This window comes from Leopardus geoffroyi, chromosome A2, assembly GCF_018350155.1.
Source record: "Leopardus geoffroyi isolate Oge1 chromosome A2, O.geoffroyi_Oge1_pat1.0, whole genome shotgun sequence".
Taxonomy (NCBI): domain Eukaryota; kingdom Metazoa; phylum Chordata; class Mammalia; order Carnivora; family Felidae; genus Leopardus; species Leopardus geoffroyi.
Window position 1 is genome coordinate 114,126,630 of NC_059331.1, and position 24,831 is coordinate 114,151,460.

Here is a 24,831-nt window from a genome sequence, read left to right on the forward strand (position 1 = left end):
GTCCACTGTATTACCTCTGCTAGTACTGTGATCATCCTGGCGTCTTCCAGTATCTATAGGCAATGCCTTGCATATAGTCACTGCTTAGTTAAAGATTTGTAGGTCTGTTGAAAAAATTGTTTCATATTTAATGATTCGATTTCATTTTCCATAAGTGTGTGGGCATTTTTCAAAACTTGTCAATTACTTGAAGGACTGATATTTATTGTAAACTTTGCATTTTACCTTTTGGAAATGCTTTGCCTTTTTCGTTAATTTGAATAAAAGATAATCATTTTATTAATCCTCTGGTAGCATGAAAATCTCCATATTCTGCTAATATAAAATCTTCTAATCTTATGTAATGATCTGTATCACATTTATTTATTAATTTTTTTAATGTATATTCTTGAGAGAGAGAGAGAAAGAAAGAATGAACCGGGGAGGGGCAAAGAAAGAGGGAGACACAGAATCTGAAGCAGGCTCTAGGCTTTCAGCTGTCAGCACAGAGCCTGATGCAGGACACGAACCCATGGACTACGAGGTCATGACCTGAGGCAAAGTTGGACGCTTAATTGACTGAGGTACCTGGGCTCCCCTGATATGTTCACTTCTAAATTGACCTTGTGTTTTGTAACTGCTAATAAAAGTTAACGTTAAACCATTAAATTTTTTCTTGTGTTTTAGCACTATAGTTCCTTTTTGTACTGAAATGTTAGATACTCAGCCGGAGAGCTATACTCCAGATATTGTAAATCTGGCCAAATTTGGCACTTTTTTGTTTAGGATTTTAAAATCATTCAAAATTTTTATCAGTTGAAAATAAAATTTTAATGTGATATACATGTACTGGTAGCCTTTTAGAACAACCTAAGCCAGAAACTTTTTAGGCTTCCTAAAAAATAATTAAATGTAATTTTGTTTTTTTCAAGCTATTCTCTTAAGTTTATATAGTCTTTACTCAGTCTAGAAATGTGCAAGTTCCTTTCCTTTTCAGAATCATCAAGGGTATTCTTTGATAGTGGCAAAGAGTATTCTTTGATAATGAATAGATTATTGTCTGCCCAAGCCGATAAAGCACATTGAGTTCTTACAAGGGACAGCACAATAGAAATATAAAATAATAAACTCCCTAATATGGTCAAAGGAAAGGGATATAAATGTGATCCACTATTTTTTCTTTTCAGTAATTCTTTTATGGTAATTTATTTCGTGTCTATTGCCATATATCATAATCAAGTGCATATATGTGGAAATAATCTTTAGATCTTAGCTGTGAGCAATGAATGAAGTAAACCACTAATTTAAAACAGTAATATAGGTATTGTAAATTAATGGTCTTTTGGAGCTTTATTGTGATGAAGAAATTAAAAGGACAAAATAGTTACACTTAAAGGTTCTTAATAACTTTTGAAGAGGCAATGTAGAGCTCTGTTAAAAGTATTAGGCTTTGACTGTAATTTTACAGTAAAGTTTATTTTTTTCCTTGTCTTCACGTATCTTTATTTAAATTAGTCTCTTCTATCAAATGCACATAGTTCTCTGATCTGTTTCTTAAAGTTTATTTATATAAATGATTTTTTTTAAAGAATCATTGTGAATTCATGTAAGTGGATAAAACCTTTTTTTTACCTGTGTTCTAACCAACCCCCCCCCCCGCACCAAACATGCTAAAAGTTATTTGTGTACCAAGAAAGTCACTGTAATTTTTAAAAATCCTCTTTTCCCCACAAAGATGTGCTGATAGTTTTCTCATCTGTATTGGAAGTGAAAACAGATGACTAGAACTAAATTCCCCACAACTGAAGATGCGTCTGGATTGCACGGTAGACAATCTAAGTTGGGTCTCACATGGTTGGAATGATCCTGTCCACATTTTTCAAGAAAATCTATGGCTTGTTCATCTGCAGTTGAAAGTAGAAAGCTAGTATTTCCTGGTTGCTCAATTTGCTGTTTAGAGATGTAGCTTAAAATAGACATCTGTGGGGTTAGACTGATCCATGACAGCCTAAGAGTGTTGGCCCAGCCTCTTTTGGCCCTGAACTGTGTAACTATTTTAAGCTGTGACCTTAAGAACTGACAGGGCATACTGTACCCTCATAGCACTGGGTGCCAGTTCTGTATTTCCAGGGCTGGACAGATCAGCTCTAAATTTCTATGCAATTAAGGCTATCATTCTGATGTTTGGGAAATCCTTGTACCCACCTGCACAAACTACTAGCTCGCCTTAATATATAGGATTTCATTAAAATAAATAGCATTATAGGAAAAAAAAATTACTTAAAACACAAATACTGTGTTTTACCTATTTATTTTGAGCATTGCTTGTTTGAATGAACTGCCTGTAAAACAGGAAAACCTAGAGGCATTTGATGATGATTGTTACAAGATTTTGCTGTTTTTAGGTGGTTATTACACTAATGCCTGGTTCTGTGATTGGCTTTTCCCATATTCTTGGCTCTCGTGTTAGACTGCTTATTTCCCCTCTTATTTCCTGTTTTATACATTTAGTAGTGTTCTTGGTTGCTGATTTACTTTTTCTTGTTGCTTACAACCTCTCAACATATCTATTTTTTTGTGATTATTCCTTTGTTCTTACTAAATACAGGCACAGGGCTAAGTTCATAGAACATAAAAGGGTGGTATAAGACACAGTCTTTGCTTTCTAAAAGCTTCTGTTCTAGTTGAGGAGACAGAATGTTCATTAAAATTAAAGATCGTATGTAGAAATAATACGCAGTGTTATGTGCTAAAAGTGGACTGAATGGTAAAAGGCAGTAATACTGAAATTAAGAGCAGGAAGAAGCACTGAGAGATAGGGCAGAAATGAAAGGCTTCATGAAGCCTTGGAGGCATGAACCAATTCTTAAGGGAAAGGAAAGCCTCCCCTCACCACCCCAAAAATACAAATAAAGAGGGAAGACATTATAAGCTGAAGAAACAAGAGGTGCAAAAGAGGAAGCTGGAATATGCGTTACATATTAAAGAAAAAAATTGGTAGGCCATTTAAGTTAGTGGAGACTTTGAGGGAAATGGTAGAAGATGAGGTTGGCAAGGTTGGTACAAGTCTGATTTTAGAATGGCAGTGTCAGATTAAGGACAGGTGACAAATCATTGAAGGAGTGTGTGAATGTGTATATTTTTGAAGGATTAGGGGAAAGGAAATTTCATTTATAAAATGGTGTTTTAGTTTTATTATCTAGTAGACCTAGGAGGTACAGGAAAGCCAGTGTTGGGACCATAGTGTTAGTTCAGATATCATTAATGGGAAATCTGAACTTGGGTGTAAAGTGTGCCATTCAAGAGAATTCAAGAAAACAATTGACAGGATATGATTGATGAATATGGAGAAGAAAAATAAAGGTAATTCTTTTTTTTGTTGTTTATATTTATTTTTGAGAGAGAGACAGAGGGCGAGCAGGAGAGAGGCAGAGAGAGAAGGAGACACAGAATCCAAAGCAGGCTTCAGGCTCTGAGCTGTCAGCCCAGAGCCCGATGTGGGGTGGGGCTTGAGCTCACAGACTGCGAGATCATGACCGGAGCCAAAGTTGGAAGCTTACCTCACTGAGCCACCCAGGCACCCCAACTTAAGGTAATTCTTAAGAGTTTGAGCTTAGGTGAGAGTGATTTCACCATTAAAAGAAATGACATTGAGAAAAAGAAGGTGATGAGCCTGAATTTTTATATTTGTTAACTTTGACATTCGTTAGAAATGTCCAGTTTGTATTTGGAATGTGAATCTGAGAAGAAGGATTAGAGTTGGCATCTGGTTTTGCAAGTCTTGTAGATACAGATGGTTATTGAAATTATGGCGGTGTGTGAAATTGATGAGGGAGCAGTTTCGAGTTTGAAGTGCAGAAGGATGAGAACTAGCCTTAGGCTTTACACTCAGTCTTTTGGGGACAAAAGAGATTGTCCATTCAAACAGATGGGGCACCTGGGTGGCTCAGTCGGTTAGGTGTCTGACTTTGGCTCAGGTCATGATCTCACTGTCCATGAGTTCGACCCCACGTTGGGCTCTGTGCTGACAGATCAGAGCTGGAGCCTGCTTCAGTTTCTGTGTCTCCTTCTCTCTCTGCCCCTCCCCCACTCATGCTTTGTCTCTCAAAAAAATAAATCAACATTAAAAAAACTAGAAAAATGGGGCGCCTGGGTGGCGCAGTCGGTTAAGCGTCCGACTTCAGCTGGGTCACGATCTCGCGGTCCGTGAGTTCGAGCCCCGCGTCGGGCTCTGGGCTGATGGCTCAGAGCCTGGAGCCTGTTTCCGATTCTGTGTCTCCCTCTCTCTCTGCCCCTCCCCCGTTCATGCTGTGTCTCTCTCTGTCCCAAAAATAAATAAATGTTGAAAAAAAAAATTTAAAAAAAAATAAAAAAAATAAAAATAAAAAAACTAGAAAAGTGAAAACAGATTGGAAGAGAACAGGTGGTATGTCAACAGCTAAGAGGAATCTCAGAGAGTGTTGAATGTTCAAAGGATGACTTGGAGAGTAAGCGTTGGGAAGAGTTCATGAATAGTGTTTGGATCATTTGGTAAGACCCGAGAACTGTGCTGTTCATTACGAAAGCCCCAGCCACATTTGACTATTTTAAGGTAAAATTAATTATAATTAAAAATTCACTGGGACGCCTGGGTGGCTCATTCAGTCAAGTGGCCGATTTCAGCTCAGGTCATGATCTCGCGGTTCACGAGTTTGAGCCCCGCATCACTCTCTGTTCTGATAGCTCAAGAGCCTGGAGCCTACTATGCCTTCTGTGTCTCCCTCTCTTTCTGCCCCTCCCCTGCTTGCTTGCTCTCTCTCTCTCTCAAAAATAAATAAACATTAAAAAAAATTTTTTTTTAAAAAATTCATTTTATCAGTTACACTGACCACATTTCAGTAGCTAATAGCCAATACAAACTGGACCTCTCTAATCAGGCTAGAGCCTGCCATATTGGACAGCCCTGATACAGAACATTTTCATTCTTGCAGAAAGATCCATAGGCTAGAACTACTTTATAAAACTTAGGAGATGCTACAGCAAAATTGAAAGCATTTAAGTGAATGAATGGTGAAAATACTGACCTAGCAAGTATAGGGCACATTTGGAAAAATTTGATGAAAACAGGAAGAGGATAGTATCTTGGGGTCTGAGAAAGGCTTTTTAAAGTCTTTTTTTTTTTTTTTTTTTTTAATGTTTATTTACTTTGAGAGAGAACAAGAGGGAGTAGGGCAGAAAGAGAGGCAGAGACAGTCCCAAGCAGGCTGTGCACTAATAGCTCTGGGTCTATCCTGTGAACTGTGAGATCGTGACCTGAGTTGAAATCAAGAGTCCAACACTCAACCAACTGAGCCACCCAGGTGCCGGGATAACAGCTTTTTAAGACTATGATTATGATTTATTCATTCAGTAAATATTTATTGAGACCATATTATTTATGAAGTACTGTGCCTAGGTATAGACACCACGATGCTTAAGTTATTAAAACGTGTGTAGGTATATAATTGGAGCAGGAATGTTGGGGGTTAGAAATCCAGTGAGTTATGGATATACTGTGATAATGCTTTAAACAGCAGGACTTATCTTCTGTGGATACATAAAGTCTACTGTATAATCAAATGAGGAAATTTGTGAGGAATGTTTCCTCGAGGAGATGATTGATATAGGATGGCTCAGGTAGAATGACTAGAAATTAGCCAGGTTGGCAGAGAAAGGATTCCAGGCAAAAGGCAGAGTCACAAAATAGCAGATTTGATCAGGGAAGGGAACACAGATAGTTTTGTGTGTTCACACCAAGAGTTCATGTGCTGTAGTCATGGTGGCAAGCGCACATTACAGAGATTCTTTCCTTGCCATGGAGTTTAAATGGTATCCTGAAAGCAATGGGGAGCCTTCAAAGGGCCTGAAGAAGTGGAGCATCAAGGTCACGTCTACATTTTGGATTGCACAGTTTGGATATGGATGAGAGGAGGCTAATCTAGTTTTAAGCAGGTTGGTTGAGTAGGAACATAGAGTCAGAGGACAGGGAAGAACCAGAGAGGAGGCTAAGGGGAAAGCTGAGTATGTTTTCTGAGGCAGTAGTAAGAGATGAAAGCCTATTGTTTTCTGAGGGATTTCTGAGGAGAATTGGCACCGTATGGGATAGAGGTTCAAAGAGGCAACGGATTAGCTAAGGATGCCAAGTGAAGTCAGGAAGGTTGCTGGATGGAGAATGTGTGTCCAGTCACATGATGAGAGAACAAGATGAGAATGGAGATGAAGTTCCAAAGTGTTGGTAGTGAGGATGGTAGAAGGTTAAATGATAGCAAAGACGAAACAGCGCCGAGCGTGACTTCTTGGAAGTGGAGCAGTTCTAATTGGTGACAGAGTTTGAACTGGGAGACATTTTTCTTTTTTAATTTTTTTAATGTTTATTTTCTTGAGAGAAAGAGACAGAGCAGGAGCAGGGGAAGCGGGGGGCGGGGGGGGGGGAGGGAGGGAGACACAGAATCAGCAGCAGGCTCCAGTCTCCGAGCTGTCAGCATAGAGCCCGATGCGGGGCTCGAACCCACAAACTGTGAGATCATGACTGGAGCCGAAGTCAGACACCCAAGTGACAGAGCCACCCAGGCTCCCCTGAGCTGGGAGACAACTTGAGCCTTTTCCTTTTCAAACCTGTTTCTCTTGCTGAGTTCCTTTGTCTCAGCTAATCATCTTTTCCTTGTCCCAGACTAGAATTCTTATAGACGGATTTGATTTTCGTAACATTGATTTTTAGTTTTAGGCCTGACTCTTGCAATTAAACCTTGATTCATGTTTTGGTTTTGCCACTTAAATCTTGATCAAGTGTATTTTTTTTTGTTAATTTTTTTTTCAATGTTTACTTATTTTGAGAGAGAGACAGTATGATCAGGGGAGGGGCAGAGAGAGAGGGAGACACAGAATCCAAAGCTGGCTCCAGGCTCTGAGCTGTCAGCACAGAGCCTGATGTGGGGCTCGAACTCATGATCGTGACCTGAGCTGAAGTCGGACGCTTAGCCGACTGAGTTACCCAGGTGCACCTTAATCAAGTGTTTTTCTAGATGAGTGTTATGTATAAAATATCAATAATCATGTTACTTTAGTGAGATGATAGGTGTAAAGTGCTTTGCACAGTGCTTAGAACATAGAGAAGTTTTTTTAGTAGCTATTATTATTATTATTATTATTATTATTATTATTATTATATCTAGTTTGTTCTCTCTCTTGTCAGTGTTCTTTTCCAGGGCCTTGTCATTTAGAAAGCAGAATAGCTTCATTGCCTCTAGCTTTTCTGTCACATGCTTGACATTCTGGAGTTTTCCTAAAACCCAGACTTGATTATGTACTCCTATTCCCTTCCTCAAAACCTTCATAGGTTTCTAATTGCAAGCTTTTCAAGTTATTAAACTTTTATGCATTTCATTTTCAAGAAGTAAGAGAGCCTAATGTGGAATAAAGTTTGTGATAATGGCTATAATTCAGTTCAGGACAATCTATGGTAACTCTGTCTACCTCTGAAGAACTGAAACAAACTTCAGATTTTTAAAAACTATTAGAATTCCGTGTAGAAGTAGTCAGATTTTCCTTTGTTTTTTGTTTGTTTGTTTGGTTGGTTGGTTTTTCTACCACCTTAAATGAGTATGGTTCAATAAAGAATGAATGGGATGTAGGGAAATTGTTTTTTGTTTTTTGGGTTTTTTTTTAATATTGAAATTTTAAAGGAAATATTCACATCCTTTGGGGTCAGTTGTTTGCCCTGTGGGAAGGGATTTTGTAATGTAAACTTTTCCCTATGTAGACAAAGAGTTGAGAAGAGTTGATCCTTAATCTGGATTAAGGCCAGAATGAATCGAAATAACTAGGGGTCAAAGATAAATGTATGTCTTTGTTTTGACTAAGCTTTTCTCAGCTCCTGCCTTGTTCATCTGTGTATTCCTAACCTATGGGAGGCACTCAGTAATTGCTTATTATAGTAAATTGTATTGAATACATGGAGCGGAGCTGCTTCATCCATTGGATTATTTGTGTATTGACCTTCTAAATTATGATGTGGAAGAATAAAAATTGAGACCTTTTATTTGTGTGCCAGTTATTAATTTGTAACCCCGAGAACTGCCTAATAATATTCTGTAATCAAGTAATTTTAGAGGAAAATGTAATTTTTTTTGAAAATGTTAATTTTTATTACAAACTAGAGTCGGTTTTAATCATTAAAAAATCATTATTCCAGTGATAGATTGTAGGAACAGTACTGTTCCAAGTTAAATTTTATATATATATATATATATATATATATATATACATATATATATATATATATATGATGTTGTGTGAAACATGGGCTTTAGAAAATAAGTAGACACACTGAAACTGATTTAAGAGCCACGGTCATATTTTTTGTTAGCCATTTAGGGACCTTTCTCATAAGACTGTTACCTTTCTCATGAGACTAGGGTATTGCCAGTTCCTGGGGTATTAATTTGATGGTCTGTAACATTGTTTTCCCAGAGTTATACAGGCACATTAAATCCTTTTGACTTAATACGTGTTTTGTGTTTTTGTATAATTTGCAAACTATACTTGTTTATAAAAACTTAAAAAGTTGTCAGCCTTTTAAGTTAAATTATGTATTGCATTATTGAAGCATTTGTGTGTGTGTGTGTGTGTGTGTGTGTGTGTGTGTGTGTGTGTGTAATTATTTGTAGTTAAGATGATTAGGTAGTTTACCTATTTGAGAGTATGGCTTCTTAAAGTATTCTCTGATAGAGTCAAAATAGTCTGTGATTTAGTTTGTGTCTTTGAAATTTCAAGAACTGTTTTTCAGGTTCAGATCCTAGAGAAATTGATTTATGAAATCAGGATTGACAAAGGCTGATTTATGAACTAGAATACTGGTTTTTCTTCTTTTTTTTTTTTAAGTTTGTTTATTTTGAGAGAGAGAGGGAGACATCATGAGTAGGGAGAGGCTGAGAGAGAGAGGGAGAGAGAGAATCCCAAGCAGGCTCCATGCTGTCAGCACAGAGCCTGACATGGGGCTTGATCTCATGAACTGTGAGATCATGACCTGTGCCAAAATCGAGAGTTGGATGCTTAACCAAGACTGAGCCACCCAGGTGCCCCTGTTTTTTCTTTTTAATATAAGCTAAGAGATAAATCTTTCCAATTACTGGAAGGCTGTTAATCTTCTATTCCTGGTGTCAAGGGACCTGAGAAACCAAGTAATAATCGGAATTAATTGGTGAGCATAAAGTCAGAGCATTAGGAGGTAGATAGTCTTTTGGAGTAATAACCTGTCTCAGCAGGTTATGTGTGAAATATGTGAAAGTGCTTAACATGGTACCTGATGTGGTTGTTAACGATTTTCCTCGGGATTGAAGCTATATCTGTTAATATAGAGTTCATCTTTCTATATCTAGTAACTAGAATATTTTTGCCTTCCAATTAGTGTTTTTTTAATATGATAGTACTAGGTTAAATAGTGATAAATTCTTACTGTTTACTTTTTCCCATATGCTATACCAAACAGAAAAAATGTTATCAGGGGCACCTGGGTGACTCAGTTAAGTGTCCAATCTTGCTTTCAGTTCGGGTCATGATTTCACAGTTCATGGATTCGATCCCTGCCTGCTTTGGGCTCTGCACTGACAACACGACAGCACAGAGCCTGTTTGAGATTCTCTTCTCCTCTCTCTGCCCCTCCCACCCCCAAAATAAATAAACTTAAAAAAAAAAATGACATCAGATTTCCTCAAGAAGAACATCTTGAAATTAATTAAATTTTAGTTATAATGCTGCAGGTGGAATTCTGTAAGGAAAATTATTTTCACAGTGACTGTTTCAATCTAATGTCCCTTCTTGTCCAAAGCAGTTTTATATGCTGATGTACTTTAGCAGTGTTGTCAAATCTTGGTGTGACATTTCTGGGAAATGTACAATCTCCCATGATGACTGTGCTGCTTTTACTATTTAGGTATTTATTGAAGTATAGTTGACACACAATGTTACATTAGTTTCAGGTGTACAACATGGTGATTCTTACAACTCTGTAGGTAACCCTCTACATTATGCTGTGCTCATCACAAGTGTAGCTACCATCTGTCACCACACGACACTACTACAATGCCATTGACTGCATCCCTCATGCTATACCTTTCATCCCCATGCCTTATTCATTCTATAAGTAGAAGCCTGTACCTTCCACTCTCCTTCACCCGTTTGCCAATTCTCCACCCCCTCCCTTCTGGCAGCCACCAGTTCTCCATATTCTTGGGTACAGTGCTTTTTTTTTCCTTAAGCATTTTTAGATAGATCTCCAAATCGGTCATAAACATCTCAAACCATATGAATACAATGGGTTTGAGCAAACTTAGCTGTGAGCTTTTTGCAGTTTCCATGGGTAAACTTCTGCCAGTGTGTGTGTCTAGGTGGGTTTTGTTTGTTTTTTTAATACTTTCCTGTTTATGCCTTACTCATATTGTATTGAAAGACATCTCTAAAACAGAAAGTAGGAAGAAAATATTGAGTTTATTTTTCTGATCAAATAACTGCAAGTGTCTACTTCTTATGTTTATTTTATAATGTATCATTGATACGCATTTATTATATGCATGTTAGTTATAAATAAATGTATTAGGTTGTGAAGTTAAGGTATTTTTCCTGGTGGCATTATGTAGTAAAGTTTGGAGTCCACTATTGTTTATTTTCTTAACATCAGCATTCTTTGTGCTTGCTTCTTAATTCTTTTTAAATGTCCCTTCTAAGTGATTCCTTCTGTTAGGAATATGTTCTTTCTTCCTTATACTTTCTTGAATTTGATAGGTATCAGATCATGATGTTTAGGCTACGTTTTTAAAAAAAATTTTTTTAATGTTTATTATTTTTGAGAGAGAGAGAGAGACAGACAGAGACAGAGAGCAAGCAGGGGAGGGGCAGAGAGAGAGGGAGAAACAGAATCAGAAGCAGGCTTCAGGCTCTGAGCTGCCAGCACAGAGCCTGATGCGGGGCTCGAACTCACAGACTGTGAGATCATGACCTGAGCTGAAGTCGGCCGCTTAACCGACTGAGCTACCCAAGCACCCCTACATTTTCAAAATGTCATCCACATCTGTTCTTCATGGTCCACATTTGCTCTTCATGAATAATGGCAACTTGTCTGGGGCTTTCAATGGGAAGAAAAAAGCTTAAGTAACACCTACCACTTCTCACCAGTAGCAGATTCTAAGTGTCTGGTGTTGCCCTTCCTTCCTAATTCCAATTTCAAAAGAGCAGCACCTTCAAGCATCAAAATTGATAGGCAGATTTTACATATATATACCACTGGGTATTTACTCTAGAACTGCAGCCTACTATGTTTTAGGCATTGTTGAATTTCTGATCCTTAATTTTAAGAGATGTTTGGCATGTAAATGAAGCTTGTCCTAGTTGGGTTTTTTTAAATAAAAGTTAATGAAAACCCCGCATGTTACGTTTATACCTATTTTTGGTTAAAGCACCATTTTTTTTGAAGTGTCTTTTTTTTTTTTTTATTTTAACTTGTTTTATTTTTTATTTTTTTTTAATTTACATCCAAATTAGTTAGCATATAGTGCAATGATTTCAGGAATAGATTCCTTACTGCCCCTTATTTAGCCCATCCCCCCTCCCATAGCCTTCCCGTAACCTTCCCATAACCCTCCTGTAACCCTCATTTTGTTCTCCATATTTATGAGTCTCTTCTGTTTTGTCCCCCTCCCTGTTTTTATATTATTCTTGTTTCCCTTCCTTTATGTTCATCTGTCTCTTAAAGTCCTCATATGAGTGAAGTCATATGATTTTTGTCTTTCTTGGACGACTCATTTCACTTAGCAGAATACCCTTCAGTTCCATCCACGTAGTTGCAAATGGCAAGACTTCATTCTTTTTGATTGCCGAGTAATACTCCATTGTATGTATATACCACATCTTTATCCATTCATCCCTCGATGGACATTTGGGCTCTTTCCATACTTTGGCTATTGTTGATAGTGTTGCTATAAACATGGAGGTGCATGTGTCTCTTTGAAACAGCACACCTGTATCCCTTGGATAAATGCCTAGTAGTGCAATTGCTGGGTTGTAGGGTAGTTCTATTTTTAGTTTTTTGAGGAACCTCCATACTGTTTTCCAGAGTGGCTGCACCAGCTTGCATGCCCAGGTTAAAGCACCTTTTTTTATCTAATTTGATCAAAGGTCATATCAGCATACTGATTTAATCATGTCTGTAATGTAATGTAGAAGGTATGATAGATCTTCTATAGGTCTTACTTAAAAATGATGAATAGAACTTCGATTCTCAGTTCCATTCAGAGTAATTGGCAGTGTTGTGTCTTAATGTGGTCTTGAACCAATTAGTTTCTTACTTAAAATCATTTATAACTTTCTATTGCCTCCAAAGCCCAAATAAGATATCTGGTTTCTAGGGAGGATGGTATATAGCCTATAGAGGACTAGAGGGCTCTGGATTTAGGTTAACACCTTGGCTTTGCTATGTGATGGGAAGTTTATATAATCTTTCAGAGCCTTCGGAGAGAGCATTAGATGACAAGAGTGTGAGTGTAAACTAGTTGAGAATAGTTCTGGCCATTTAGTAAACATAAATAATTATTATAGCTGTTGTCGGAATTGGGGATGGGAGGGATGGGCGTGATACCTTAACAAGGACCCACTCCTCGCCCACCGCCAAAAGTCACTGTTGTAAGAAATTGAATAAGGCCCTTCCTGATCTGTTCCTCCAACTCTTTCTTTAGTGCCTCACTTCCTTGAACTTTAATCTCTAGCAATATGCTGTCTCAGAGTTACGCCTTTAAATATACTCTTCCTGTGGCTCTCCTATTTGCCTTTACTCTTTCTACCAGTAAGCGGTTTCTTCTCCATGAAGCCTTCATTGTTTCTTCTTGACATTATATCGCTTTCCTCTGTACTACTTAAGCATCTTACTCATTTTTTTAATGTTATATATATTTATACTTATTTGCTCGTCATCCCTACAGGTGAGTTTCAGGTCAGATTGTAGTCATCTTTATTTACCCAGCAGTGTTAAGCACGTAGCAGGTACTCAGGAAATGTTTATTGAATTAATAAATCTCACTTGTACCCTAGGTTCTCATTCAAAGATCTAAGATTTATAAAAATCTGATTGACTGTTATTAGGTATTTGTACTTAATAAAATTGTGCAATTTTAGATGTAGTGAAGTTAACATTTCTGTTGAGTGTTTATTATATTGTACACATTGTACTTAGTGTGTCATACTAAGTGTTATTTCTTAGTATTCTCAAGTTATAGTTCATCTGTAGACAACACTACATTATCTCAGTTAATTCCTGCCACTCCCAGGCCCTCAAAGAAAGAAACTAGAGAGGATTAGAATTCAGAGATAAATCTGAGTCCAAAGCTTTGTTAAATCTATAATTTAACTAAATCTGCTAAACTATCTGTTGTGCCTACTCAGAACCTCAATATTGGTTTAAAAATTGTGTATGTCCCACGCTGTGTAAATAATCTTGGAAGTCAGTGGCTAATATAGCTCATCTTCATTTAAAAAGTGCAGAGAGGGGTACTTGGGGGGCTTAGTCAGTTGAGCATTCGACTCTAGATGTTAGCTTGGGTCATGATCCCAGTGTTGTGGGACCAAGCCCTGTTTTGGGCTCTGTGTTGAGCATGGAGCTTGCTTAAGATTCTCTCTCTCTCTCCCTCTCCCTCCCTCCCTCCCGCTCTCTCTCTGCCTCCTCCCCACACATGCTCTGTCTCTCTAAAATAAATAAAAAATTTTTAAAAGCAAGTTCTGCCTTCATGGTAGCTTATACTGAATGCAATAAAGTTTAAAAAATTATATAAAAAAAGTATAGAGAGCACTGAATAATTTCTTAATATTCTCAAGTTACAGTTCGTCTATAGACAAGACTTCGTTACAGTTCTTGAATAAAGTAAACATATTTTGTAGGTAATGAGCATAATTCCCAAACTCAGTATGTTATTCTCTGTGTTGCCACTATACTATAGGGATCTGTCCAAGTCCATTATCCGCCAAATGTGTTAAAGCCCATTCCCCAATTTTTTTTAATGTTTATTTATTTTTGAGAGAGGCAGAGAGGGGGCAGGAGCAGGGAAGGGGCAGAGAGAGAGGGAGACAGAGAAGCCCAAGCAGGCTCTGCACTGTCAGTGCAGAGCCCAGTATGGGACTGGAACTTAAGAGCCATGAGATCATGACCTGAGCCGAAATTAAGAGTTGGATGCTTAACTGACTGAGCCATGTGGGCGCTCCCCATTCCTAAATTTATGGACATTATAAATTTTTTTTTTTACTTTACTCTCTTTGTAAAGACTTTAATTCAGTCATGTAGTGGTTTTTTTGTTTTTTTTTTTTTTTGTTTTTTTTTTTTTATGGAGACTCATGTAGTCTTTTGTAGTTTTTATGGGTATCCTACAAATGTACCATATTTTCATAATTTCTGTTTTGGTTATAGTTATGAGTATATGAGAGTCATGAAGGTTAGTTGAGTTTTTTGGGAGCTCATTTTAATCAGTGTTTCTTAACCTCAGCACTATTGACATTTTAGGCCAGATATTTTTTGATTGGGGAATTTGTTCTGTGCATTGGAAGATGTTCAGAAGTATCCCTGGCCTCAACTCACTAAATACTAGTAATGATCCCCCGAGTTGTGGCAACCAAAAATGTCTCCAGACGTTGTCAAATATCCCCTGGAAGACAAAATTACTTCCAGTTGAGAACCACTAGTTTAAAGAGATTTAGAACCACGAAAAGTAGATTTTTTTTTCTAGTTACCCTCCCCCCACTTTGAACAGTTTTATTGAGGTATAAGTCATATACTCTACAACCAGTTAAAATTTATATTCAGTGGCTTTTAGTATATTCAGAGTTGTGCAACCATTACCACAATCTAATTTTAGGACATTTTCATAACCTCATAAAGAAACCCCAGGCATATTACCAGTCACTTCCCATTTCTTTTCCCTGTCCCTGAGCCCTAGACATACCTGGTTATCTTTTTATTTTTAGGAATATACACTCTGCTTGTCTGTTTTAAATCATTGTAAAGCAAACCAGTTTCTATTTCAGAGTATAATTATTTATTGAAAACTATTTGAAATACAAGACTTACATTCTTTCCTATGTATACGTTTAGAGGCCCTTAGACATTTGTTTAGGCAGACTCCCAAGTTTCATCTGTAGAGGAAATAAATCCCAACAGTCTGAGTTAAGACTCATTTTAGTATTATTCGGAAGAGTAACATTTTATTCTTGTGTTGCCACCCCACTCAGTGGAGACTCACAGCAATAATAATAGCTAACAAATAATGAACAGTTCTGTGCCAGGCGCTGTGGTAAGGGGTTTGTAAAAATTAACTCATTTAATTCTTACATTAGCTCTTGGAGTTGGGAGCATTCCTTTATAAATTGGGTTGTTGTTGTTGTTGTTTTTTTCCCCCCTGCTATTCCAGACCTGATATGGAGAAAGAACTATGTTGAAAGAAAGGATCATTAGAAGGCATACACTCATGCACTTCAGAGTCTCTCTCTCTCTCAAAATTAATAAACATTAAAAAAACATATATTTCCTTCTATTCAGGTCTTATGTCCTTTATGTCTTCTTCCTTAAGACCTTGCATGTTTCTAATTAAATTGATTCTTAGGTATTGATGGTTATTATTGCTGTTGTAAATGGAATATTTTTTCCTTTTATTTATTTATTTTTGTTTATTTATTTATTTTGAGAGAGACAGAGACAGCACGAATGGGGGAGGGGCAGAGAGAGAAGGAGAAAGAGAATCCCAAGCAGGCTCTGCACTGCCAGCCCAGAGCCCACTGCGGGGCTTGAACTCACAAAACCATGAGATCAGGACCTGAGCGGAAACCAAGAGTCGGATGCATAGCTGACTCAGCCACCCACGCGTCCCATTTTCTTTTATTTTTTTCAGTTAATTATTGCTGTTATGGAGGAAAGCTGTTGGTTTTTAATGTTGATCTTGTATTTGGCCATCTTGCTGAAATGTCTTATTTGTTCTAATAGTTTGTTGATTTTGTAGAGTTTCTTTTTCTTTTCTCATACAGATTTGTTATTTACCCTATCGCATTGACTTACACCTTCACAATATATAGAATACTATAGGTGAGAGTAGGAATCACTTGTTAAAAACCACAGTGAGATACCAATTTTTTGTCTATTAAATTTTTTTCTTAATCTTACTGAATCTCTCTTGTGCATGGTATGCAAAAGTACTCTTATATACTTTCAGTGGAAATATAAATGAATGTAACTCTTTATATATGCCTCTATAATTTTTTAATGTGTATATAAAGCCTTAAGAGTGTTTCATATCCTTTGACCTAATAATCTCACTTCTAGGACTCCATCTCTTGGAAGTAATAAGAACAAATATTTTTGTTCACGTTGCTCATTATTTATGTTGCTTTTGCGTTACTTGGAGTGTGTCAAAATAACGTTAATGTCTAATACTAGGGTAATGGTTTTGTAAATTGTGGTATATGTATGTGATGGAATATTATACAATCATTACACTATTTTAAAAGAATTTGCAATAACTTGGAAGCACTTATATTCTTAAGTAAAAAAGAACAGAATGCAACAGAATTGTTTATTAGTAGAGTTGCATCATTATCAAAATGCCAGAACAGAGTAGAAGCACAGACACCATAATGATAATATTGATAATCTGTGGGTAATGACTATATGGATGATTTTGTTTCCTCCTTAATTCTTTTCTGTGGTGAGCATGTGTTGTTAGAAGAAAAAACTTAAAGTGTATGTATCTGTAATACGAAGCTATGTTTACCTTCTTCAAAATATGTGGAAGGGGAGAAATCTTAGCCTATTTTATTAAATGTCATTTGGTTATAATTATTTTTTAAAGTAGACTTTATTATACTCTTCAAAAAAGATCTTGTTGAATGTGGGTAACACAGATTCTGGGCTAAAGTTGATACCTGAGAGAAAAGAAACAGTAGTTTCAATGGCAGGTTGTGATTTATACTTCGGGATGTACTCCTAAATGATCTGAATTCCAGATCTATGAAGCAGGAGAGAATTGTGGTGAATGTCCACCTTATCCTGTTTCTTACTGTCTTACCACCCGTGTTCCATGTCTTTTGAAAGGTAGGTGTCATCTAGTAGTGGCCTTGTGATCTGCTGCTGGCCTACTTTCATAAGAACGCTTGCTGTGTTTGTATGGATTTTAGATTGCCATTCACTTTATTTAAGAAACATTCATTGAGTACTTCCAGTGTACCAGGAACTTGGCTGGGCAAAGGACGTAAAACCACACAAAGGCCCTCTGTTCTGAGCAGCTTTTGTTAGAAATAATTTGTGATTAATATTGTGATGGAATGAGAGGGTTATCTGATAAGAGGCAGCAGGAATACTCAGATTCTAATTCCCTCCCTAAGGTCTCTTAGGGAGCTAGGTATACTGAAATTCAAGTCAGAGTAACACTTTATTGGCTTAGGTGTAGGCCCCTCCATCTCAGAATTCAGAGAGCTAGATTAGTCTATATGGAAGATGCTGTCTTTCTTTACTAGTTAAATCTGCTTTCCTTTCTGAAGCTTAAATTCAAGTCTCTTAGTACTGTATTGAGGCAAAGGACCATTCCAGCTGGTGCTAAAGGAAAATGTGCAAGAAACAAAGTTTCTCCCAAATACCCATTCTAGATGTTCTTGAATATCTAGCATTCTAATACCATGCCACCTGCCAACCAACTGGTCCCTGTTACCCTTGTCCCAGTTCCTACATTTGAAAAAGGGAGCAGAACAAAAAAGGAAAGGAATAGGAAGGATAGCTTGGTTGTTCCAAGCAGCCTTGGAATGTTTTTTACCTATGGTAGCATGGAAGGAAAAGAAAGGGTCACCCACTGTACCATCGTGATGCATAGTTATATTTCCAAGAAATTCTGAGTTATTTGTAAGATCATGTTATGAAACAGTTTAAGTGAAGACAGAGAGGTTAGAGACAAGAGTTTTAAAAGAGCGTTAATAGCTTTTTCCTTCAGACATTTTAATAGTGAAGGTGTTTTGTAGCCATAAATGTATAGTTTGTTTCTATAATTACTTGTTTTTCCCATTTTCACCAGCACTATCATTGGCACAGCTTCTTATATTTAACATCTTTTTTTAAACATCTTTGTTATTTTTCCTTGACAAATTGAACAGAAAGTCATTGCAACAAACCAACCGTTTTCCCTATGTAACAGCTTTTTCCTGTGCTTATTTTTTTTTTATTATCCTGATTGAATTACAAGCAGTGGTGGTCTCATTAATGCGGATTTCATTGTCTAGTGTCTAAATCATGCTGTACCCAACTTACCCTATTAAAAAAAGTGACAGTTGAGGAGAAATTTCAGCTCAGCACAGTGACAGCAGCCACTAGCACATGGGCCAGTCCTTTGTTCTTAAGTCTGACACACCCTGGCAATACGTTTTTAAGAATGGAAAACAAAGAGAGGTGTATTTAGCTCCTCAGAGACCATAATACATGATCCTTTAGAAAGACAAAACAAATAAGCATTTATAGTATCTGCATTCACCATATAATTTGTCTGCTGATATAACAAGATTATTATGCACAGGATATTATGTGAAAAGAAGGAAGAGGTATCTGACCTAGATTCAGAAAGACGCTTAGCAGGAAGACTTCCCAAAGGTAATGACACATGAATTGAGTTCTGTAAGATGAATCAGCTTTTCCAAGATCAACAGAGATGGAGATTTGGGATGGGGGTTAGTCAAAACGCCCAGAGATAATCAAGAATGGAACATTTGAAGAAGTAGGAGTTCAATGTAGCTGGTGTTGAGAATGGGAATGGAGGAAGAGTACTGAGATGAAGCTATAAAAGTAAGCGAAAACTAGATTATGTACTGTGCCAAGAAATGTTGACTGTATTGTGAATTCATTGAAGACTCATAGACTTTTCAGGAACCCGATTTGTATATGCAGTATGGGATTGGAAAGGGCAAAACTGGCATAATGGTGATAAGGACCTGTGCTATTGTATAGGCAATAGGGATGGAGAAAATGGACAAATCTGAGATATTTGAAAAGGTATACTCAACAAGACTACTGGTCAATGTAAGTAATACAGTGGAAGGAGAATAGCTTTTAGAGTTAGCTAGACTTGGATTCAAATCCCAGCTCTGTCACTTAGCTGTTTTGTGATCTTGGGTGTTTTATGTACCTCTCAGAACTTCAGTCTTCTTAGCTTAAAATTGGGACAGTAGTATTCAGTCCATTGGGATGTGAGGAGTATGTGAAGTATTAGTTGTAAGATGTCCAGTAAATAAGCATAAAATGATAGCTACTGTTGTGGGGATGGAGGAGAGTTAAGAACGACTTCCAAGTTTTCAGTTTGGGCAATGAGAAGGAGCTAGTTTAGGAGAGGAGGATAACCTGTATGATTCTTGGACACATCGCCTGCAAGACAGCTGTTGGCCATGTTCCCTGGCAGATGACAATAAGAGTCTGACACTTGAGAGATATTTAAGCCAAAGATACAGATTTGAGAGACCTCAGCTTAAAATAGAAGTAAAATTTATGAAAGCGGATGAGATAACCCAAGGAGGGAGTTAGAAGAAATGACGGAAAACCAGAAAGTGGCCTAAGAAAGACATCAGCGTGGAGATGGTGAGAGAAGTAGGAGGAACACCAGTGGGAGTACTATCAATGAAGCACAGGCGTGTAGGATTTCGAGCAGTGTGTAGGATTAGCAGCTTCAGGTGCTCCAGAGACATGAAACAGGACCAGAAAGAAAAGTATCTTTGGGTTTATGAATGAAGAAGTTGTGAGTTCTGTCATGATTTTAGTAGAGTGGTGGGTTCAACATGGAATTTTAGTAGTTTGAGGAAAGAATGGGAAAGGAGTAAAGGTAACCAATGTGGATAAATCTTTTAAAAATGTGACACAGGGGCACCTGGCTTGCTCATTCGGTGGAGCATGTCACTCTTGATCTTGAGGTTGTGAGTTTGAGTCCCACATTGGGTGCAGAGATTACTTAAAAATAAAATCTTTTATTTTCTTTTTTCTTTTTCTTTTTCAAAAATTTTAAATATCCTTATTTATTTTTTAGAGAAAGGGGGAAGGAGGAAGGGGCAGAGAGAGAGAGAGGGACAGAATATCCAAAGCGGGCTCTGTGCTGACAGCAGAGAGCCTGACACGGGCCTTGAACCCATGAACCACGAGACCATGACCTGAGCTGGATTTGGAAGCTTAACTGATTGAACCACTCAGGCGCCTGAAAATAAAATCTTTTAAAAATAAAAACGTGACAGAAGCTTAGATTTAAATGCTGGTAATAGCTAACAAAGAAGAGGGGGTTTCTCAGAATGTAGGAAATTAGGTAGCTTCTTCAGTCAAGTTTTAAGAAGGAAAGAGTGGTTGATTGTGTCACGTGAGGCAGGATAATCATGTATTGCTCAGTGGGAAAATTCACATTGGATTTGGCTACGAAGAGGAAGTCTGTGAGCCAGGAGTTAAGTCTTTGTGGTGGAGTCCTTTGAATGCCAGACTTTGGCCGATGGTGAATGACTGAAAGTTAGTGAGCATTTTTAAATTTCTGGAAGCAGTTTGAAGGATGAGGTAGGAGATGTGGGTCCCATTTAGGCCGGTAGAGGCACAAAGTAACAAGGATCTGGACCGAGATTATGGTTCTGGTAATAGAAAGATAAGATGAATCCAAGAGCTGTTACCCTTTTATGCACTTTTTAACTTAACTATCACATGGATGTAATTAATGGGTAAAGGAGAAGTAGCCTAAAAGTTGACGTTTTACTGTTTTGAGTGTAGTAATAAGGAGGGTAGTAATTAGCACTTATCAAAACAGAAACATTAGTAGGAGCAGTTTTGAAGATGAATTAATTTTTAAAAATTCCTTTGTTAAGCTTTTGTTCCTGAGTGGCTACTATGTGTTGGGTGGTGTTCCATGGGCTGGAAACAGCAGTGAACTTGATAGGCAAGATCCTTTTTCTCATAGCACTTAACATTCAGAAATGAGGAGGCAAAGATAGAAAAAAGTTAAAAAGGATAAGATAATTTAAACCAGGTAAGACAAAACTTGGTGATGATACAGAAATGGACTAAAAGGTACCGTTTTAGATGATGTGGTCAGGAATGGTATTTCTAAAGAGGAGAGTTTTGAACTTAGAATATTACTAAGGAGTCAGCTGTGCAAAGATTTAGGTGGCACGGCATTTCCATTCAGACGAGAGAGTATATGCAGTGGCCATAAGAAGGGAATGAGCTTGATTTGTTTGAGGGCTAGAAAGAATGGTTACTGTGTCAGAGGCAGAGTGGGAGGGGAGAGACTAATAATAATTGGTGAGGTCTGACAGGGTGGGTTTAAACTTGAGCAGGGCCTTGGAAGCCTTGGTAAGGAGTTCAGTGGCTTATACTTGACTGGCAGTAGTGGAAATGAGTGAAAAGTAATACTGAACTATGTTGAACTTGAATGATCTAGGACATCTAGGTGAAGAAGTCAAGAGAGTTGGTCAGACTTAAATCTATAAATTCAGGTATTTGGTATTATTCATTGGACTAACTTGCCAAGTTGTGTAGCCATTGAGCAGATAAATGCCCATAATGTGGAGACTTGAGGAGTCTATCGAGGAAATGATCAAAGGAACTGAGGAAAATGAGCAGCCAGTGATCAGGGGATTCCTAGCACTTCTTTGACATAATGAAGGACATGCATTACCATTGCATCTAATACCCTTGCAACTTGAAAGGCATGACCAAGTGTTGTATGAGCAATAGCTGCAAAAATTATGGCCAGAAATATCTCATGACTTAAGGAATGTAAAGAATACTTACCACATTAAAATACCCACACTCCATAGGGACCAAGCTATAAAGATTTTGTATAGTGCTGGTTCAGGTAGAATTCCTGTTTCTATAAGTGCATTTATTTTGCAGTAAACAGGGAGTATGTGTATCACTGTGACTCTAGATACACAAGTAGTTTGAAAAGTTTACTTCGCCTTGGGCATCCGTAAGGAATCTGGTTTTACTGAATATGTACAACTTTTAAGTACTCAAAAGACATAGAGACATAATAGTTATACTTTACATGTACGTATTGTTTTATAGTTTACAGTCTTTACCCTTTAGGATTGTCAGAAAGAACTCTCTGAAGTAGATAAGGGACAGGAATTTAAGGGAGGTCAGCATTATTAGAGGTGAGATAACTTGAGGGTATCCAAGTGCACGGTCACCAAATGGGACATGAATTCAGAACTTTGGATTTTACTTGCACTGTTTTACCTATCACACCATGTTAATTCAAAGATGATCAAAAATTTAAATGTTAGGAGGAAAACTAAAATATGTATCCTTACTAAAACAATGACAAAATACATATTTTTTTATTTGTATTACAAATATTGATGCTGCACCAAAGGTTTCAGGGTGCTTTGAATACACAGAGGAGAATGAGATTGACTTTGGCTAGGAGAATTAGAGGCTTAGTTTTCACTTGCTGATTTTTATTATCTTTTCTTGATAGCTCTGAATGTTTAAAGTACTACATATGCAGCTTTGAAATAAACCCTTTATTTTATACCCAATTCTCTTGTGTTTATTTCTGCTACCATATTTTATTCTGGTGTTGCCACCCAACTCAATGGACACTCGTAGCAGTAATAATAGCTAACAAATAATAACAAATAACCAATAGTGAACTCTGTGGCAGGCCCTGTGGTAAGGAGTTTATAAAAATTGTTTAATTCTTACATCAACTCTCACAGGTGGGAACATTCCTTTATAAATAGGTGTTTCTTAGCTGCCCTTCCAAAACTGATGTGGAAAAAGAACTGTGTTGAGAGAGAGGATGATTATAAGGCATACTCCTGTGCATTTCACAGGAGATATTTTTTTTGTCATATTATGTATTATTTATCATAGTTTTCCCTAAGTGAAGAAGTCAAGTTGGTGTATGTACTAACCTGAGAGGTGAAGTCTGAGCTACATGAGTGAATAAAGTAGTAATGTCCTAAATGTCTTTTTTATGATTATAGTGATAGTATGTAATAATCATGGGTGGTTTTACACTTTAAAAAACTATGTAACTCAGTGTGTATAAAAAAAAAAAAAGATTTCCTTAATAAAGAAATGTTTGCTTAACCTGAAGTATCTAGGAATGAGAAATATCTATAAAACTTAATCATTCGTTTGGTTACTTTTTACTCCTGTATTTTCTTGGAGTGAATGAGATACGTTGTTTACTGTGGAAATGGATACAGCATCCTTCATCTGAGGATCTCAGAGTGCTTTTCAAATAATGTCTCATGAATCCTCACAGCACTTTGGTGAGGTAGGTAGGTGGCAAGTATTGTTGTCGTCATTTTTACAGATGAGAAAATTAAAGCCATGAGAGGGTTAAATGATTTATGTGTAGTCCCACCAACCAGACAGAGAGGCAGCCTGAACTACTTAATAAGAATATTGTATTTTAGGAGGGTTTGCATAATACAAATCATTAACCCCTTTGCTGTTGTATTTTACACAGATTAACTATTAAAACAAATATGGTAGTTTTTAAATGTCCACATGGAATTTTTTTTTTTATCCTTTCTTTAGAAATAGAAAACATTATAATACTCTTTCCCCCTCACCCCCAATTTTTAGGTCAGCAGCAAGGACAAGATGGAGTAAAGGTCCAACAAGCCACGATAGCTCCTGTAACTGTAGCAGTTGGAGGAATTGCTAACGCAACGATAGGTGCTGTTAGTCCTGACCAACTCACACAAGTGCATTTGCAGCAAGGCCAGCAAGCTTCTGATCAAGAGGTGCAGCCTGGCAAGAGGCTTCGAAGAGTTGCCTGTTCCTGTCCTAATTGTAGGGAAGGAGAAGGAAGGTAAATGCTCTGTTACCAACTTTATCTCTCTGGAAGGCATAAAATAGTAGGTAAACCAAGCCATTGGCCGGGTCCTTGGATCACTAGAATGTCACTGGCTCTGTAGCCCAGAAGTTGAGATACAATATTGTTATTACAGGGATTAAATTGAGCTAGTTTAGGAATGGAGTTTTAGCGGTCCTCCACCTTCTGCCTTCTACTTTTTTTTAGTGGCTTTCTTGTTTCATTTGTTATGCAAAAATTTTAATATGGATATAAAATTCATATACTGTACAGTTTCACTCAAAGTGTACATTCCATTGGTTTTTAGTATATTCACAAAGTTGTGCATCCATCATCACAATTTTAGGACATTTTGATACCCTGCAAAAGAAACCCTGACTTCTTTAGCCCTCAACCCCCTCGGCCCCCTTTCTTCCCAACTCAAGGCAGCCATTGAACAAATTTCTGTCTTTTTGCAATTCTGGACGTGCATATAAATGGAATCATACAATATGTGATCTTTTGATTGGTTTCATTTACGTAGCATAATGTTTTCAAGGTTTATCTATATTCTAGCACATATTAGTACCTCATTCTTTTTAATGAACAAATGAACGTTTCATTGTATGGATACACAGTATTTTACTTACCCATTTATCTTTTGGTGGACACTTGGAATTTTTCCACCAGTTGGCTCCTATGCAGCTATGAACACTTTCATACAAATTTTTGTGTGGCATAGGTTTTTAGTTCTCTTGAAATGGACAAGGAGTGGACAAGGAGTGGAATTAATGCTCCATGTAGTAACTCTAAGTCTAGCCACTTGAGGAAGTGCCAGACTATTTTCCAAAGTAACTGTGCCATTTTACGTTCCCACCAGCAGTGTATGAGGGTTCCAGTTCGTTGCCAACACTTGTTATAATTTGGCTTTTTGATTATAGATTTCCTTGTGTGCGTGAAATGGTATTTCAGTATGGTCTTAATTTGCATTTTCCTGATG

The 24,831-nt window shown here is 37.4% G+C and overlaps 1 protein-coding gene across 3 annotated transcripts in view; it reads left to right on the forward strand.

Annotated features, from left to right (window-relative positions):
* The window catches only part of SP4 (Sp4 transcription factor), an 82,533-nt gene that overhangs the window by 23,941 nt on the left and 33,761 nt on the right, over positions 1 to 24,831 (forward strand). For all 3 annotated transcript variants that reach the window (XM_045495050.1, XM_045495048.1, XM_045495049.1), the window contains exon 4: positions 23,621 to 23,849. In XM_045495050.1, the coding sequence (XP_045351006.1) occupies positions 23,621 to 23,849 (229 nt within the window). The remainder of the gene's footprint in view (positions 1 to 23,620; positions 23,850 to 24,831) is intronic.